The 19,926-nt window shown below is 40.0% G+C and overlaps 1 protein-coding gene across 24 annotated transcripts in view; it reads right to left on the reverse strand.

Annotated features, from left to right (window-relative positions):
• Positions 1-126: 126 nt before the first annotated feature.
• Positions 127-19,926, reverse strand: part of NCOR1 (nuclear receptor corepressor 1) — a 127,996-nt gene continuing 108,196 nt past the window's right edge. For 15 of the 24 annotated variants that reach the window (XM_080923441.1, XM_080923440.1, XM_080923439.1 and 12 more), the window contains 13 exons: positions 19,569-19,718; positions 19,034-19,201; positions 16,063-16,228; positions 15,295-15,788; positions 12,520-12,648; positions 11,697-11,860; positions 11,302-11,513; positions 9,126-9,269; positions 7,453-7,595; positions 4,645-4,698; positions 4,250-4,471; positions 2,817-2,993; positions 127-1,608 (listed from right to left, as the gene is read on the reverse strand). In XM_080923441.1, coding sequence (XP_080779567.1) covers positions 1,421-1,608; positions 2,817-2,993; positions 4,250-4,471; positions 4,645-4,698; positions 7,453-7,595; positions 9,126-9,269; positions 11,302-11,513; positions 11,697-11,860; positions 12,520-12,648; positions 15,295-15,788; positions 16,063-16,228; positions 19,034-19,201; positions 19,569-19,718 — 2,411 coding nt within the window. In that variant the 3' untranslated portion in view covers positions 127-1,420. The remainder of the gene's footprint in view (positions 1,609-2,816; positions 2,994-4,249; positions 4,472-4,644; positions 4,699-7,452; positions 7,596-9,125; positions 9,270-11,301; positions 11,514-11,696; positions 11,861-12,519; positions 12,649-15,294; positions 15,789-16,062; positions 16,229-19,033; positions 19,202-19,568; positions 19,719-19,926) is intronic. The other 9 variants (XM_080923447.1, XM_080923448.1, XM_080923437.1 and 6 more) reach the window with 3 other exon arrangements.

The raw sequence follows: 19,926 nt of genomic DNA on the forward strand, positions 1-19,926 counted from the left end.
GATGTCTTTTACTTGCTGAGTTATATGGACAAATACCTAGCCCGCATCTTCATCTATAAAGAACGGATTAGAAAACCTGTAGTATAGATATATGCTAAGAGGTGCTCAGGCAGTGGTTCTAGAGACTTGTATTCTAGAAGTTCAGGTTTCCTGAAGACCTCTTTTTCCCTTCTAGTTCTTAGTGGCATTATCCCCCAAACCACTAAGCATCTGTGTGCAGTGGAAGGAAGCCTAAACACCATGACAAAGACATATGAGAACAAATCTGAAATATAGCAAGCAATTCTTAATGAATAAACATGACTCTACAGTACCATAATTAGTTTACAATTTACTCTTTAAATTACTTGCACCTTAAGAATCTGTAACAAAAACACTTTACTGGTGTCCCCTTGAAGCAGAGTGGGCACTGACGCAGAGGAGAGGACTGCTCAATGGTTAGTTCAGAATGCAGCATAGAAACACGCCTGGAAGACAGGTTCTATACAGATGGTTATCTTTTTAACTCCGCCAGTTCTGTCTCTGAAGAGAAGCGTATATACTTGTCTGAAACCTGAGAAACAAAGACTCCTATGTCACAAATGATGTACTGTAGCTATGGACAGGATAGTCAAAATTTATTTCAGAACAAAAGCTTTGTTGGGCTGCATCAAATGCAGAAGGATGCTTAGGGGCATAGTTAAGTCACCAGTGTGCATAAACAGTGAGGTATGCCTCAAATAAGCCTTTAAACTTTAAAACTGAACATACCCATGCAGTAATTGTTTTTTCAGTGCTACTAATGTAAAGCCTGCACTGGAAACTCCCAATATGACAGCTCTGTTGCTCCTGCCTTTTGACCTCATACAGGCTTTATGACAGGGTATGTGTTAAAAACCTAAGTATTTCCACAAGATTTAAACATCACTGGGAAATTTTGAGGAAACAAAAGCACAATGCCCATGACAGCCAGCACTGTGGAACTGGGCTGTGTGAGGTTGTTTAGAAGGCTGGGGTTAAAAAGATACACAAAGAATTTTAAAAATTTCCCCCAGTGTTGATTCGCTGATTTAAATTTAAGTACACCAGATACTACAGCAAGGGGATACACTGCAAAAAGTTCATCTATTTACAGAAGAGTGATTTAAAGACATGGTTTTCTTTACAAACAGATGTAAGAACAAAAATTGTCCACTTTAAAAAAAAAACTCTACACTTCAACCCTCCACTGTTACAATCCATTGAATTGCCTGTATTAGAGGCAGATTTTTGTTTTTTTTCCCCCATTTGACTTTTCCAAATGAATTCCCATCATTTCTTCCTCATCCATGGCCCTGGCTCTCCTGAGAAGTCTCTGGGCACAAATCGTAGGAGGGCAGATGATTTTTTTTTTTTAAATCTGCAATTAAAACCAAAGCCAGAGCGATGTCCTGTGCACAGCTCAGTCGTCACTGTCAGACAGTGTCTCGTACTGCGCTGAGAGGAGTGGGGCAGGCTCCCGCTCCCAGATGCGGCTCTGCTGATGCGGAGCTGCTTGGGTGATGGCAGATGGGGCACATGCGATCGGAGTTGGTGGTGTACTGCTGAGCATCCGTATGGTCAGAGGGTTGTAAGGAAACTGAGTAGAACCTGATAAAAGGAAATGAGGTTTTCAGTGTTGTTAGTAATCGATGTAGTCTTCACAGGTGGAACAAGGCAGGAGTGCTTGCTCTAGTAAAATGGTCTCGAGATACCTTTTAAAGGGATTAATAGCCACATGTATGGGGTGATAAATCTGTGATATCATATTATATGTGACTTTCCAGTAGAAATCAGAAAGACAGCACTCAGAATGTGGCAAATACCCAAAATTTTTAGCTGAGATTTCTACACAGTCTCACTTGGCCAACCTAAATGTGTATGAGATTTAAAGAGTACCACACTTCCCTTTAGGATTTCTCCATGGTATATCTTTCAGCTTAAACAAAAACCATAAGGCATATATTTTATCAAATAATTCCTTCCAAAATAATGTAATAGAACCACAAGGTAAGAAAACAGCAGGATGGAGGGAGGGGTGTGGGCAGGAAATGAGAGCCAAGTCCACTGACATACTGTGTGAAGATGTAGCACTGTTGATACTAGTGTACACGCTAATGAATGTCACTGTTGTGAGAGATTACTAATACATAATCCTTACACGGCACAGAGGTTTAAAGTGTACAGGGATGATAATTGTGAAATTGTTAGACACACACACAGCAAGAGGAAGAGGGGCTCAGTTCAGATTTGAGGGAGGGAAACGGGACATGTGTATAAACGGGACATATGAAAGAAAAGCATACAGTCCCTTGAAACTTTTAGACAACTTTCTTTTGTAAAAAAGGCTAGTTTTTAAAATATTTAATTCTTGTTTGATTATGTTGTATATTATGCATGGACATGCTTATGCCATGCCATGGGTGAAGGACAAAGAACAACTTTTGGAAGTTCATTCTCCTCTGCTTCCTTCATGTGGCTGGGTTGAACTCTGGCCACAAGGAAGGCCTGCAATCACTTTACACTTCGGCCATCTCAATAGCTCACACACTCTTGTTAAAACATTACAATGCCCAGTTACGGTTTTGATTTCTTAGTAAGAGCTAAAGGTCATTTACCACAGTCTGTGGAAGAGCTGGAAGCACCAGCATAGCACACAGTGATGTATGGATCATGTCGTTTTCTATGTAATTACTTGTCATAAGAGGTTTTACATTTTCATGATAGGTTTTACACTATCACATAGAAAACAACAGTTCTCGCCCATCCAATTCACAAACAGGTAATATAAGAAAACACTGATACAAACTGAATATTACCTGTTGAAGAGGGCCTGTCTTCCCAGGCCCATCCTGGTGTCTGCCTGTGGTAATCACCCTCTGAATGTACAGAGGAGACAGAAGAAGGCCTTTCAGTTCCTAAGTAGCTTTGCCCAGGAATAGGAGATTTAGACTTCCTGCTGTTTGATTTGTTGATCAGCTTTGGTTTGCATACTCCTAAAATTGAAATTCAAATTAAACTACTGATTACTGATAAGTAAGTTCTCAGTGACAAAAACAAACCCTCCCAAAATGCTAACATTTTAAACTTAAAATCATGGTGGCAAAGGAAATGCTGCTAGCCTTAAGACATCCCTCTGCCCCCACCTTCACCCCATTTTAAAAGAAGCAAGAGGAGAGACAGGAAGAAGGACAAGAAGGACAGGCCTGCAGCAGTTGTGCCTTCTTCTCCAGCACCTAGCAGATCCTCTGCACAGCTCACTGGCTTTTTATCCTCCCCCCACAAGGTTCACAGCAAGGAGACTCTATAACACACAGTATAGACTCAACCCACACACTCAGCACATGGTTTCCATCAGCCCCAAAGGCTGCATCCTACCCCAGTCATACTACTTTAACTCCCTAGTAGTTGCCAAATGATTTTAAAGCACAGAAATATGCAAGCAGTAAGATTTGGAAGAGCAGAAACAGAACTGTAAGTTACAAGAGGAGGGAGGCAAATGCTAATTGGGCATTGCTTTTACCCTTAATTACAGCAAGATTTTTTTTTTTTTTTTACCAGAAAACAGGAAACTGTAAGAGATAACTTCTTAAAAGATAAAAGGTAGTGTATTAAGATAAATAGTGTATTAAGATTCTTTGTATGTTTAATGTATAGATTGTAAATGATTTCCTATGCTCTTGTATTAGTCATACTGGCACCTAGAGTTTTATGTTGTGTAACTGCAGACACAGGAATATTTCTGTCTGCAAGACACGTGAGTAATTGCTATCTATCCAATATCTTTCTTGGTTCTCGGATCTCAAGGGTTGTAGGTTTAGACAGTTTTCTTTTTTCTCTTTTCTCTGAGGTATATCAGATCTTCCTTTTGTCCTATATTGCTCCTAGGGACCAAGCCCGGGTGAGCGGCACAGCTGCTGGCCCATGCATTTACCACTATGGCCTTTTGTTCCCTTTCTGTAGTCTCCTCTGTGGCTTGCAGCTGCACTGAGACTTGGGCATTTTTATTAGAATAGTAAATGACATAGCAAAAACCAATAGTGGGTCTGGAGAGATGGTGTAGTAGTGTAGTGGTGTAGTAGCCAATAAGAGCACTTGTCGCTCTTGCCTGGGACCGAGGTTAAATTCCCAGCACCCACTTGGTGATTCACAACTTTCTGTAGCTCTAGTTCAGGTGGATCCAACACTTTTTTGAGTTTTTTCAGTGATCCATCAGAACTTAAAGTAGTAGCAAAACCACAAAAAACCTTACCTGAATGGGGTGATGGGTCCCCTTCATCTCTCCGTGTCTCACTGGTAGTCACAACTGAGGCGCTAGCACTGCCAGGTACAACTCCGACAGGATGGGGCATGACAACACCGTGATCTTCAACTTTATCATCGAAACTTCCCATGAGAGCCTTTCTGATGATGTCTTCCAGACCAAGATTACTGGCAGGATCAGCAAAAGAATGGCTTCTTGAGCTTACTGCACCTGAGGAGACAAAACAGTGTATTTTTGGTTCTGAGGCAGATCGTGGCACAGGGAAAGGAACAGAAAAGGAAGCATGGGCTCCCCAGCTCTTCAGTGAGATGCTGAGCTCAGCAGTCTCATCCCTGCCTGTTCCTGGTTCTGCTCACGTCTCATCAAGTGTTTAAGAATCTTACCTGATGTAGTGACTGCTGGCAGATTAAAGATCTCTGTTCCTGGCTGAGCAGCTGCTGTATTCAAACAAATTAGGTTAATTGAGATGAGATAATCATGATACAAAATCTCAAGATCTAGAATTAAAGTTAACCTTTAATTTTCTTCATCTATTTCATGTATTATGTAGAGATGGATTTATTATCCCCTTGGTGTAGGGAGGATATTAGGAAGTAAATTCAGGTCAGGTTGAACACTCAAAACACAAATAAGGTAATTCGGAAAAGAGAAAGAATTGTAACATTGCTGAAGGGCGAAAGCACACATACAAAAGAGGAGAAAGTTATTTGCAGAACAGGAATCCAGGCTTCCTAGGGTTGAAAGCTTAGACTTCAGGAACCCTTGGAAAACGCCAGTAATCCAAGTTAGAGGTTCTCAAGGATAGTAGTGGAAGTTCTGCACTCAGGGGCTCCCTGGGTAAGACAGTTCTGCCTAGATCCACCACTGGTAACTATACAACTTATAATTTGCAACTTGAATTAAAAAAAAGATAACTGTAAAGCATTTTGTGTCATAAAGGGAAGGGACCTGGAGACCTATGTTGTTCCTGTCACTTATTTGCTACTGAGAACATTAAAAAAAAAAAAAAAAAAAAAAAAAAGTATGTAAATGCATAAATAAAGGATACCCGAGCACTATTTACTATGGGAGGTAGACTTCTGCCAAAGGATGAGAGCCATTTATGAAGAACACATGCCTAGAAATTAACATTCTTGATTAGAGCAGTTTGAAACTGACAAGAAGAGGGGGGAGTACTGTAAAACAGCAACTACAAGCAACACGGGGTGAAGTCAGCCTGAAATAACAAAGTTTACAGAACTTGCTCAGTGTACCATTGCGACAGAACCACAGTAGAGTAAAAAGTAACCCAATGAGAATAGGTGTGATGGCATGTGTTAGCCCAGCACCTGGGAGGCAGAGGCAGGAGGATCTCTGTGCCAGAATTATAAACTCTATCAAAAAGCCACACACATAAATAAAATTCAGACGAATATAATTTTATTTAGCTCGAACAATGGGAATACTCACAATTGTAACATACTCTCCCACAGCTTAGAGTTAAATATGCTGTTTTCATATATAGATCAGAATGGCCTGGTAACTTTCTACTTTTTGAAAAAAATAAATACAGGGTATGTGCCCTTACAGTCCTGGCACTTTATGTAGACCAGGCTGGTCTCAAACTGCCATTTTCTACATTCATGGGGCCTTAAAATGTACATGTTTTAAGATTTATTTATGTACTCTTCATACCTGGAGGTATGACATTTGTTTATAATGATTGGGGGGGGGGAGCACCTGAGAGCTGACTTAACAGAAATGAGTGGATTGACATTGACTAGCTCTGAATGATCAGGAACTTTGTATGGCGAGTAGAGGGATGTTCAGCTTTAATAAAAATAAAGACCCAGTAATATACTCTAGGGGAATAAAAGAACTGGACTTCAAATATAAATTCAAGGGTTTTCAGTATGAAATTCAGTTTTAAATGCTCCAAAATTACAGTGTTTAAGGCAAAAGGTGCTGAGGGCCCTAGAGAAAACAACCCAGGGCCAGGCATCTGCAGAGTGAGTGGTTTGGGGGTTTTTGAATTCTCAGTTCTATTTCCCAGGGAAGGCTGAATGTTAGCCTAGAGCCATTGCTTCCTTAATATTTATAAATTCCATTTTGTATAGTCAGAGCTCTTACAATAAAAAAGATCCCAGGTTCTTAAGGCTGGAGAGATGGCTCAGTCAGGAGACCAGCAAATCATAGCTCAGAGACGGGTCTCTATAGAGTTCCTATCGGTAAATTAGCAGCAATCTGATCAGAGCAGGGACATCAGCCCAAAGGAAAGAGTCTGCCTTACAGCCTTATGAATACATTACCAACAGCTTTGGAGACCAAGCACATAACAGTTAGGGGTACACATTGGTGGAATTGGTTTGAGTTCCATTCCTATTACTACTTGTGTGGCCTTTATCAGTTATTAAAACTGACTTAATTTCCTTATTTATAAAATGAAGATAATTACATGTAGTGTTGTGCACAACAATAGCTACTTAACCTTTTTCAACAATTACTATTTTTTAAAAACAGGCAAGTTTATCATAGTTGCATCTGCATGCTACATGATTGCACTGAGACCCCTGAGAACCCTGGTAGGTTAGAAAACAGCTAGCAGGAAACAAGTATAAACTGCCTTGTCCAACAGATAACTAGTTATCCCCAAAACAGAGCAAGGGAGAGGTAGTTTCAGAATAGCCCATCTGTTTTTTAGATACAATGTCCTGTAACTCAGCTGTTCAGACTACTAAGAAGAATGGAAAGGTCTCTTACACTATAAGAATGATACATTTAGCACAGGTCATACCATTTGTATTATACAGAAGATAACCAAAAAGATAAGCTACATAAGTGAGGTAGTTTAACAAGGACATGTGAAGAAGAATTGATCAAACAGGACTTAGAGGCAAGACTATGAAGAACATGCTTTTCAAATATTTGAAGATAAAAAAGTGGGGCAAATGGGCTTGAAAACAAGACAGGAATCAACAAAAGCCTATATAGAATTAATTTGGTCATGTGCCCTAGATTCAGCATTAGTTCTCCATGAAGATGAATGACTTCAGAAAACACCCAAGAAGGAACTATTTGTGAATTTGCTGACATTGTATATAATTAAAATGCACTATAAAACCATCAAGCTCAAGTACTATAAAAAGGCAGCATTGGAGATAGCATTGTTAATGCATGTTTTATTTGGGGTTCATGAAAGAAATCCCACTTACCCATATCAGAGTCACCTCCACCAGAGGAGTTCAACTTACGAAAAATTTCCTGCTTCTTTGATTTAACCATGGGTGATGTGCTTTCAAGCTTGGTGAAGAATGAAGGCAAGTAGCTCATACTTCCTGGTGATCGAGAATCACTCCTATCGGGAACAGAGTTCAGTCTGTTATAATTATGTACACCTAACCCTAGGAACACTCCATTGAATAAGAGGCACAGAGGACTCAGAAAACTACTGCCTTCTATTCTGTCTTTGGTTACAAACCCTACAAAGCATGCGTGACATTAGGAAATAGTCTAATGCTTCTTAGTTCTGAAAAATGAAACAACAAAATCAGTATTAAAGATGATTCACAGCTCACTCTGTCTGTCTATGTATCTATATCTATCTAATAACTTTTGGCTCTAAAATGAAATGGTATAAAATTGTGATTAAAATGATGATATACACAGATCCAACCACCCACCCATCCAGTTGGTTTTTTGTGACAAGAGTTTCACTTGTAGCTCTGACTGTCTCACTTTGTAGACCAGAATGGTCTTGAACTCAGATCTGCCTGCCTCTTGTCTCCTCAGTGTTGGATTAAAGGTATGTGCCACCATGGTTGACTAATCTATAGCACGAATTCTTATAGGACAAAATGGCAAACTAATAACAGGAAAACTTAACAGCACAAACTGGTTATATAAGCTAAGAGCTAACTTATAGCAACATGTCTTTTAAGTACACTAGTTGTGACTAATAACACACTTGCCTGTAAAATTACAAAAGTTTACATCTAGCCACTTATTAGTTGGACTTTAGCAAAATAGCTGCAGTATCTACTTAAAATGGCCTAACTATAAGGCAAACAACAAAAGAACTAAGTCTTAATACAAAGAATCTCGTATTTCACTGGTAACTTCCTATATTCAGAGTTCAGCAAAACATTTTTTGTCAAAGAACAATGGTCCCCTTGCATGTGTAATTATTTTCTTAACATGTATTATGTACAATAAATTCTCAGAAATTCACCATCAGAGTTAGACCTGTTTTAAAACTGTACTTTCCTTTCTCTATGAGTTTTGGCCACCATCAGATCATTTTTTTGCCACTGGGGTGTTAATGCCAAGAAAACAGTGTGTTTTTGAAGAAAAGGAACTCGGACAACGCGGAAAGGAAAGAGGAAGAGATGATGCTTTGTAAGCCTGGTCTTGAACGAATGCAAATGCCACACTGCCACTGTTTTACACATTGTGTCTTAGCTAACTCTGGTGAGGTACAGAGCAGTTAGGGACAAATGAAGACCACTCAGTAATTCAGGTCAAAATGGTGAAGACAGAGTGTACAAGGCACTGTCTCTGTGCAGTCCTGAATACTTGGCACAGGGTAAGTATTCTATGTTGGCTGAACCACTGCACCAGATACCCTGGTAAGATTTTGGAAAAAGTGTAGAATGACTAATTTTCGGGAGTGATGAGGAAGTTTCTCTAGTTTACTGAAATGCGGTGTTTTATCTAGTAGTAGTAGTAGTAATATCATCCAGTAGTATTAGCTCATGAGAAAAACACTCCTAGATGTTCCCCAGAGTCTTATTCTTTATAAGAAAGGCTAAAAAGAGAAGAGAGACAGAGATTTAGGTAAAGCCTCAGGCGCAACCTGCCCCTAAAATCTATCTGTGCATCCTCTCACCTTTGCTCAGCAGGGTCCACTCCCCGTTGTGACAGGAGCAGCATGCTGTCCTGCTTCTCATGCACAGCAGGACCTTGGGGTGGGGAGATGGGCTCATAGGGCTCTGATGGGATGTGACTCCTCTCGGGAGATTTGCCAGGCCTACTGGGATAGAAAAGGCAATATTTTAGGTTGTACTTCATCTGAGGCCTCCCCTGATTTAACATCTGCATTTACTGTTATAGCCACATGTAATCTTATAAATGATGGTATTTCCTACCCCAATCAATTCTACCTGTTCTTAAAATCGTAATGGTAGTTTAGCTTTTTTTTTTTTTTTTTTTTTGACACTTATCTGTGAACCTTTAATCTTGTATCCATCAACACCCACATGCAGGAGAAAAGGCCTGACTTATCTTCAAGTCTTGTCCTTTTTGGCTTACATAAACTTAGTTTACATAAACTCAAATCATCACACATATCTTATTATCAGCCATTTCCATATGGCTCATGATGCACATTCTATTCTAAAGCTGCAGGACTCCCCGGGTGGATCATTGGTATGCCATTTGTCTAGCCTCAGCTGTATTCCCAGAACTATGACAGCAAAATGGATTATGTAAACATTTTAAACAATAAATCAGGTAACTAAGAGCAATGAAAAGAAATTGTCTTCTTTCAGATTTATGGATGTAGGTTATAAGTAGAGAAGCCAATTGGACTCCCTCTTCATAAATGTCATCAATTGTTCCAAATCTGTAACATAGTAGTTGTCTGCCTATGTATGTATGTATGTTATGTATGTATGTAATGTATGTATCCCCCCCCCCCCCCCGTGGTATGGGTGTCTTACTGTTTTTTAGATTAATCTTAAACAAACTCCTAGGTTCTACGTGTCTTCCTTCTTCAGCCTCTGAAGAAAGACATATAGATTACAGCCAGCCTTCTGTTCCTAATAACTTCACTTTTCTTTTTTGAAAAGAAAAATATACACTGAGTGTGCTGGTGCACAGCTTTAATCCCAATACCCAGAAAGCAAAGGCAGGTGGGCCTCTTCGTTCCAGAACAGTAAGAGCTATATACAAAGACCCTGTCTCAAAGGACAACCCCTACCCACCCCCCCCCAAAAAGAGGATAAGTATGCTTTTATCAGACCTTTAAGGACATTAAGCCTTTTTAAATGAGTATGTCTAGTATTTGCTTCAAAATAGTCCAGTATGGCATGGATGGGGGTAGGGTAGAATAAAAGAATAAAACCAAAAACAGCTGGCCACTTGCTGCTATGGATACACATGAGGTTTTCTACTTTGTTTTGTTTGATTCAGGATGTCTATGGAACTCACTGTGTAGACCAGGCTAGCCTCAAGCTTACATAGATCTGCCTGCCTCTGTCTCTACACGCTGGGATATAAGATGTGAGTCACTACATCTGGTGGTTTTCTACTATTAACACCAACCAACTTCTTTTTTGTGACAGGGTCAGTTATCTACCTTTCTGGGTCTGGCTCATTTAGAGAGAGAATTCATATCCTATAAATCAAAGTTTGTACCTAAGCATTGGTTTCCACTTGTCTAGTTTATCCATTCTCTGTATATTCAGAGCATCTGCTATCTTTGTTTTATTGATAGCCATTCTTGTTCTCAGCAATCTTACAAATTAATATTCTATTTAAATATAATTTTACATCAATTGATGTTTAATGTACTACTTTGTATTAAAACCTCTGCTTCCTTTTTGATAGAATTTAGAACATTGTTATTAACAAATAGTACCAGTGACCAAGCCCTGAGGCCTTGTCCATGTGAGGCATGTGCTGAAACTAAAGTGTGCTCACAGCCTGTTTTCCGCCTTTGCTATTAAATGTTTGAGATGGTCTCCTTATTTAGTCTAGACTAGCCCCAAGCTTCATATTTTCTTGCCCCTGCCTTCTAAGTAGCTAGAAATACAGACATGTACCTGCCCAGCCTGAGAAAGAGTTTTCAAAGATTACTCAAACTTGCACAAAGACTGCCCAGCTACTTTTGAGTGTATGTTGATCCACATATACAGTGCTAAGTACCCAGACAGTAAACATCCTGAAAATAACAGACAGGAGAAAATACCCCTAGTTCCACTTTCCAGAGTGGAAAACTTACAGACATATTTAAATTATCTTATTGCTGCAAAATTTATGTTTGGTACAAAACAAAACTATACCTTCCCCGGGATTTATCCACAAGATTTTCTGGAGAGACTCTAGGACCTGGTCTGGGATGCAAGACAGTCTGAGACTGAGACTCTGGGCTGTATCGACTTGATGTTTTAGTTCTTACAGGTGTGGATGACAAAGCAGATGGCGAGGTTTGGAATGTAGAAGTAGAAGGCTGCGAGGGAACTTGATTTCTAGCAAAATCTTGTGTGATAATTTGCTGTAAATGAGAAGAGGAGGAAGTCAGGAAGCTCTTAAATACCTCCCAAGAGGGCAGCTATAAACTCAGCTTCTTTTGCATTCTTTTGTGTGTGTGATAGTTTCATTTCTTGTTTAAAAAAAAGAAAAACCTGCTCTCTGCATAACTAAATAATAATGATAATGGAAGTAGGATAAGACTTACACAGATGTGGTCAGCAAGGGTGATCAGTCGATGGGTCCTGGGCACCTGTCCCATTCCCTCTGCCTGGGAAGATGGGGGCAGTGGTGTCTGTTGCTGTGGAGATGGTGATTCCTGCTGGGACCGATAATGATGCAGTGGCCCTTCATACTGTCGAGTGGATTCATCTAATAGACAGTAGGTAGATATATTATCCCACGAATGCTGCTGCCCCATACTCAGTATCAAATATAGAGCATAACTCAGAAAAACCTAAGATATGATATGCACCTATACACATAATGGATGTGTTCATATCTTAGGATTCAACTAGTTTTCATGCTTCTGAGTGCATTTTCAGCCATTTTTCTGTGTGTGTATGTGCACACATGCTTGTATGTGTACACATGTACTCAAAGGCTGGTGTCAAGTCTCTTTCCTCTATTGCTGTGCACCTTTTTATTTTTTGAGACAAGGTCTCTTGGTGAACCTGAAACTCATGGATTCAGCAGGACTGGCTGGCTAGTGATTGGAATGGATCTACCATTCAACACTCCTTGTAAGCTCTTGCTGGAGTGACAAGACTTACTACTATGCTAGGTTTTTCACACAGAGTCTGGGTATCCAAATTCAGGTCCTCACGCTTGTGCACCAGTTACTTTAGATCTATTTTCAATAAACTGCACAAAAAGATAATAACTATTTAATAGTATATTTTGTTAGTGCAGCTCTAAGTGTTTCTAAAGTGATTATTCTGCAACAAGTTAGTCTTACCATGGCCTAGACAGGAAATTAGAGGCAAATGTTAATACAAATATTAAACACAGAAGTGGCAAGACAGACATACTTTCTGCTTGATTTGCCTTAACCATCTCTGGCTGATAGGCCTGCGGTTTTTCCTGGGGTGGTGCAGGTGAGCTGGCAGGACTTATCACCTCAATAGCATCACTAGGTGCTTCATACCTGTGAGAAGACACTTTAAGAAAAGAATCTTATTTTAAAATAAATTCATGGAAAGTTTCAAAAGTCCAAGTTCTTCAAAGCTATTTGCATATTTTAGGTTTTTTTTTTAATTCTGCTAAAGAAAAGTCCAGTAGCATTCCATACTAGCAATAAAATAAAACTTAATCAAACTCAACAGACTGTTAAAGGTGCCTCGGTGCAAGGTTGTAGGTTTTTAAAACATGAGAAATAGAATTAACATATTTGTGATAAGCCTCTGGGAGCTCAAAAAGAAAAAACAGGCTAACATCATCAAAGGAGATTAGTAATGAGTGAGGGAAAGATCTCAACAATTGATACCAATAATTCCATTTCTGTGGAACAATCTGATCTTAGCGAAACAGCCATAAAGCTGGTTCATTATGCCAAGACTGTTATTGCTTGTAAAGCACTATGGTGGAGAGAGTAGCATGTCTATCTTCGGGTCATCACATTTGTAGTAGTGACCAGTCAGGAGCGAATTAAAAACAAGTGATGTTGAGAAAGACAAGATTTTTGTTCAGACATGTGCCACACTATGTAAAGGGAGGCAAGCAAAAGACTGGACCAAATCTTTATGGTCTGTTTGGGCAGAAGACAGGTCAAGCTGCTATTCACTTACAAAGATGCTAGCAAGAACAAAGCCATGACCTGGACAGAGGACACCCTGCTAGAGTATTTGGAGAATCCTAAAAAAGGACACCCCTAGGACAAAAATGATCTTCACTGAATTAAGAAGAAGAGGGCAGACCTAATAGCTCATCTTTTAAAAGCTACTAATATTAATTCCGTCGCCGTATTACAAGACAAATGTCTCATAACTTTTAATGTGTATCATAATTTGAAGTCATAAAAAACAAAATTAAGTGACCAACAATGTTTTTGTTGGATAGTCCTGATTCCAGTAAAACTGATGTGCTGGTAAAAAAAAAAAACAAAAACAAGAAAACACCCAAAACCAAAATGCTACAATGATTTTCTCAAGTAACTGAAGTATTAATTACATTCTGAAAGTGAACAAAAGTGGTGGGAAATACGTGAAAAAATAACTTCAAGGAGAGGAAGGGTATCAGCCAATTCTGGAGGATGCCCACACTGATCCTTCTAAGATACAGACAACTCTCAAGAAAATGGATGGTCATGGACAGCTTTTCTATAACCTTGCCATGCTTCAGAGCTGACATTTGGGTAGAGTCAAGTAGAACTACTACTTTGAGTAACTTCTCCTGTTAGAGGCCTAAGTCAGGGCTGTAACCTCGGTTGAACATAGGCATAGAAGATAACTACATGGTCACTGCATACTGCTCTTACTATTTAAATAACATCTCTAGGTATCTGTCAGGAAAATAATGCCTAGGAGGTAAATAAAATATATTGTGGGTAACTCAGACTTGAAAGGCTTGTATTCACTGTTAGTCATCACTGCTTATGCACCAACATCTTAGATGTCAAGAATTGCCAGTATTCTGTCAGCATACTAGTGCAAACTACATTCGTGTAGCTCTTGAAGATTGAGATGCAAGGGGAAAGATGAGGGAGGCTCTCAAGAGTTATACTGAAAAGAGTTACACTGAGTGGTGGTCACTAGGCTGTGTGTATCACACAGGATGTTGCCCAGTGGTAGAAAAGATAACTGTACTCAATACACAGGGATCTAAAAATGTGGCTATTTTCAGACAGCTGAAAATACTCCCAAAGCAAAGTCTGGTGTCAGACACCAGCCAGAGTACTTAGTCCAGGACTCCCCTCTAAGAGGTCCTGCACTGCTCTCTTCCCCTTGAGCTAGCGGTTTTCTGCATGACGACAGGCTGTGTTGTGCATGGTCTAAATTTTAGCTTAAAGGAAGTGTAGTTCATTACCAAGCTGCCTACTTCTCAGAAAATTTTGACAACTTGTAATTGCATAAGTGGACTTATGCACAGATAAGACCTGTCTGCTACTCCAGTGTTTCCTTACTGGAAACACCAAAGAAATGGCTGTGCGATGAAACTGCCCCGCATATCACACCGCCTGTGCCCTTCTAAAGCATCATTAGAATAGAATCCAGGTTATATGCAGGAGAAACTTGAATGACATTTATCAACTCATCCATTTTCGTCAGTGGGTGGAGTCCGTCAGTTCTCTCCTTTCACCGTGGGGTCAGATCACCAGCTTTGGTGCTAAACACTTTTACCAGCTGACCTTTACACTCGAGACATTCCTAAGATTCTGCACTTTTGTGTAGCGTTTTGATTCTAACTTGGATTCTCAAGAAAGATTACAAGTCACTAATTATAAGCCTGCTTTTAAACCGCCTTAGAAAAAGGACAGAGGAGGCCTTGGGAGATCAGTGAACATAGCAAACAGTTCCTAAGAGAACACAGTGGTAGCACAGATCTTGAAGCTAACAGATCCTGTTACTTTACAGAAGCTCTACTGCCCATCTAGCCATTTTTAACTATAATCCTGTTTTTCCCTAGATGATATATTATACTTAGGACATGGGGACATGTAAGTCATAAGAATATTGGAAGATACATTTTGCGCCCACAATACTTCTCCCATATTACTGTCAAGCATTAGGATTGTTTCATACCAGGACGGGAATAAAGTAATTCTTTACTCAGACATCACATTGTGAAACTCAGTTTGAGATACATACAGCTACTGGAAGAGTCTGAACTTTGAGAGCCACGTTCCCTCGCATCCTTGTCCGAGGCAATTTGCCGGGTGATGATCACGTCTATGAAGTTAGCTGCAGTAATGGTAGTCTTCCCTCTGGTCCTTAGCTCTTCCTCATATCTGGATTTTGGAGGAGGCCCTTTATCTTTCCCAGCCTCAGAATACACTACTGAGGCATGAGGCTGGGGCTTGCCACTCGGAAGGGCTGAAGAAGTGCACACACACTGAACAGATCTCTTCTCCACCTCCAGCTTTTTCTGCTCTAGCTGCTGCTGTTCACTAACTGCTGCTGACCTGCTTCTCAAATTTTCTTCTAACCTGGCAGCTTCATGCTTACTCTCTTTTGTTTTGGAAACATCCATCTGGGGTGCAGAAGCAGCAGCATCCACGAGAGCAGCCAGGGCATCCGCAGCAGTGTTGTAACGGGAGGCTGGCAGGCCTTGACTTATCGAAGGGCCCCCAGAAGGCAGTGGCCTGTAAACATGGGGGAATGCTTGTTAGGGGACGGAAAGAACAAACTATTTAAAAAGAGCATAGTAGAGACTCTTGACTTAGCGGATAAAGGCACTTGCTGCCAAGGCTCATAATCTGAGTTTTAATTTCAGGACCCACCCACATGTAGAGAGAGAGAACAGACTCGCACAGGTTGTCCTTACATATGCATAGTCCATCATAAATGTAAGATTAAAAACACATGCAAGGGCTGTACTTATTTTGGTCAAATGATTTATAAGTATAAGAGACTGACATGACTCGTAGCTGAGCAGTTGGATCCAAAGGTGTGATTACACTGGTTCCATTGGTCCCCTGGAAAACACTGGGTCTCTGTTGCAACATGGTCTCCTGAGTTCTTACTGAAGGGGAAGGGGAGCGGACATATCCGTGGCTGCCAGGGCGGCCTGGCTGTTCTGAACCTGAATGGGGACAAAAGAAAAAGTCAGACTGATAATCCAAAAGAAGCAGCTACAGAAATTAAGGCAGCAAAGTTTACAGAATTTTTAATTCCTAGTATTACTGTGCAGAAAATAAGAAACTTGATACAATAAAACCCAACAAAAATAAAACAAAATTTCAGCTGTCATTTACTGTCATTCCCATTTGTTATGAATTTCCATCTTGATTCCAAAAAGGAAAGAGAAGAACCAACAAGGACATGCTACACATTTCAGGCATTCACCCTGCAGACTGTGCTGCAAGTTCTAAATTTAATATGACCTCCCAGCCAAAGTGGGTACAAAAGCCCATGAATCGCAGTGAAAGTGACATTCGAGACAGACTCTCACTGGCTTGAAATCTGGAGATGTGGGGTAGGCAGGCTCAGCAGGGAGCGCCAGGGAGCCCATGTGTAAGCCTCTCCAGCTCTGCCATCACAAGCACACAGCACCACAACTGGAGTTTTACATGCTCTGGGAGTCAACACAGTGCTTGTATGGCAAGCACTTTACCAACTATGCTGCTGTCTTACCTCCCTCCTGCTCTTCTACTTCTGTCCCATGATTACATGTATTTGCAGTACCCTGCCCTATCCCCCAGATTCCATAGCTACCCTTCTTTGAGTCTTAGGAGTTTTACTCATTTAGCTTTAACGTAGCTGAGCCAGGAGAATCCGAAACTCGATTCCCTGATCACTTTCTTCTCTACTTTCCTTGTATGTCTTTCCTCCAACTTTCTACCTCTTTCTCTGCACAAACTTATTCTTACAACTAGTATGACTTCAGCAAGACTTTTCCCCCCTTCTGAATACACTTTGGTACATGTTAGTATTTCTACAGGACCACTTCCTAGAAGTAGAATTGCTAATCAATTAGTCTTTACATTTTTTATGCACAAGAATGACCTATTTACATGGCATCTATTATCTATCAGCTTCTGTGAAGCTGGAATGAAGATCAATTCAGTATCTGAGGAGGAAAACAGTATTTGGTGTCTTTACTTGCTACTTTGTAGATCAGTGAGATCAACACCTTTTTAAAACCTAGCCTCTACTAAAGTCGTTTATCATTTGAATTTGACTTTAATTTTTTATTTTTATTTTTTTTACATAATCTACATGGACCTAATATTATAGTATTACCGCATAATTTATTAGTTATAGGCATTGTTTTAAGGATCAGACTAGTAGTAATTTTTTCTTATTTATAAATAATAGATTACATTTAAATATGTTTTGGTTTCTCAACTAGCAGTAATAAGATTGATCAAATGTGATGATTAGCTTTAAGTCCTTCTATCTGCAACAATACCACTGATTTCAACAGGTTTGTCCCTCATGAAAACACAAACTCAACATCCTCTTGCCACAATATCTTCATTTCTTTAACGACCTGTGCAACCATCATCTCTGCTTCCTTTTGCCTACACTCTCATTGCCCTTTGGAGGGCATCTAGAGACTGACTTCCTCCTCTCTTCACACCTACCAGTGGAAACCTCTTGACCAGGGTTCCAACAGTTATAGATCAGTCTGTGTTCTTAAGTATCAGAGCAGTATATCCGACAATATGCGACTACTGAATGACCTAATTTTTTTTTTTTTGTTAATACTGTTGAGAAAGACAAGTGTATCATATTAGGGATTAAAAATAAGAAAACTCAAATATCTGTCAGTCACACATGTCTAAATAAAAATAATCTTTGCTCTCCCTAATTGTGGTCACATATACAATAATTCCTACTCTATTATTATTAATAGTTATTACTACTACTACTACTATTATTTTTACTATTATGAGACATGATTTTGCTATGAATGCCAGGATGGTGGCAAATGTATAATCCTCCTGCCTCAGCTTTCTGAATGTTGAGTATGGTGATGTGAATGAAAGTGGCCCCCATAGGTCCATAGGCACTAGCACTATTAGGAGGTGTGTTCTTGTTGGAGTAGGTGTGTCACAGGTTTCAGAAGCTCAGTCCAGTCTCAATGTCATTCTCTGTGCCAGCTGCCTGTAGATCTAGATGTAGACCTTCCAGCTCCTTCTCCAGCACCATGTCTGCCTGCACACTTCCATGCTTCATGCCATGATGACAATGAACTACACTTCTATAAGCCAGCCCACTTAAGTGTTCTTCTTTAAGAGTTTCCATGGTCAGTGTCTCATAACAATAAAGCCTCACCTAAGCCCACTGGGTTATAGGCAAGTGCCATCAGGTCTAGTTCAGCTTAATTTGCATTATTCTTATTCTTCTTTTATAACCTACTCAGTTACTGTCAACATCCTTTGCTTCTGCTTCTGTGTTCTCAGCTATTTCTTCCTGGCCATTCTCTGCACCTGAATGTTGCACATTACTATTTGCACATACATGAGTTCCTGAGACAGTTTCACTGAACAGCCCATACCGAACCTCAGTGTTCAAACCCATCCCACACCGCTCTTTAAGAAACGCTCTTCTGGTCACATGACTGACCTCCTAAACAGAATGACAGTACTTTACTTCTAACCATTCATTCTTTAAACTAGAAGTGGGGATGTTCTTTGAGCTTTAAGAGTCACATACCCAGTATTTTCAGGAGCAACTGAAGACCCATGTTACTCCGGCCAAATCGGAATAATACTTACACCATGGAAAGTTTCTTCCACCTTCTACAGTACTTTTGATTGTATTTCACATATATTGTCTTTTTATCTTACAATTATTGTTTGCCTATATAGAGTAATTAAGCATCCTGCTCCACAGGAAACTACCAAGACCTGTTCCCTAAGGGTCAAAGCCTCTTACTGACCTGGTCGTAGGTAGAGGTCAGTGGGAGCAGCGGTGATCCTTTCCCGCTCACGTTCACGTTCGCGCTCCCGCTCTCGCTCCTTCTCCCTTTCCCGCTCTCGCTCTTTCTCTCTTTCCCGCTCTCGCTCCCTTTCAGCACTTGCAGCTGCTGCAAGGTGTGTTGGGTGTCCTGTAAAACATGCAACTTAAAAACATCAGCCTGTCATGTTACATGTGTAAATGACTGAAAAGTTGCACAAAAAAAGCTCCAAATATGGACATCTTGAATAGCAAATGGGTCACAGTGTAAGCAATTAGGGTATATGTGAAGAATCTAGTTATAGGAATATGTCAATGGGAAACAGAAGGGGAGAAAGATGCCCAGAATTCTTCTACAGGCTACCACAGTCTTGTTATAAATTTTGTCTGAGAAACAGACAGCACTGTTTTATATGTATATGTTCTCCCTAGAAAAAAATGTCATTGACTTCTTTTCTGGAACATTTGTTCCCTTTTCTTCTAGAACAAGCCAGATATGTTATCATGGAGCACCTTACCTGGAGACAAAGCAGCAGAGTTGTATGGCCTAGGCGGGAAAGCAATCTGTGTACCAGGAATATAAGTGATTCTGTCCATGGGAGGAGTGCTTGTTCCCCCTGCATGAGGCACTAAAATTGTTGGAGGCATATTGGTCAGGTCAATGATTCCTATCCAAAGACAAATACAGTTTTTTTGTTAGGCATTACTATAAACTGACACCTAACTCCAGAAGTATACATGGGTTTCCATTTTGTCTCTTTATAACACACTGATAATTTGCATTCAATATAAACAAAAAGGTTTAAAAAATTATCACTGCTTCTTAAGACCCTTTCTAAAACTAAACAAGATATGAAAACGCTGAGATCTACAGAG

The sequence above is a fragment of the Micromys minutus genome (assembly GCF_963924665.1).
Source record: "Micromys minutus genome assembly, chromosome: 10".
NCBI lineage: Eukaryota > Metazoa > Chordata > Mammalia > Rodentia > Muridae > Micromys > Micromys minutus.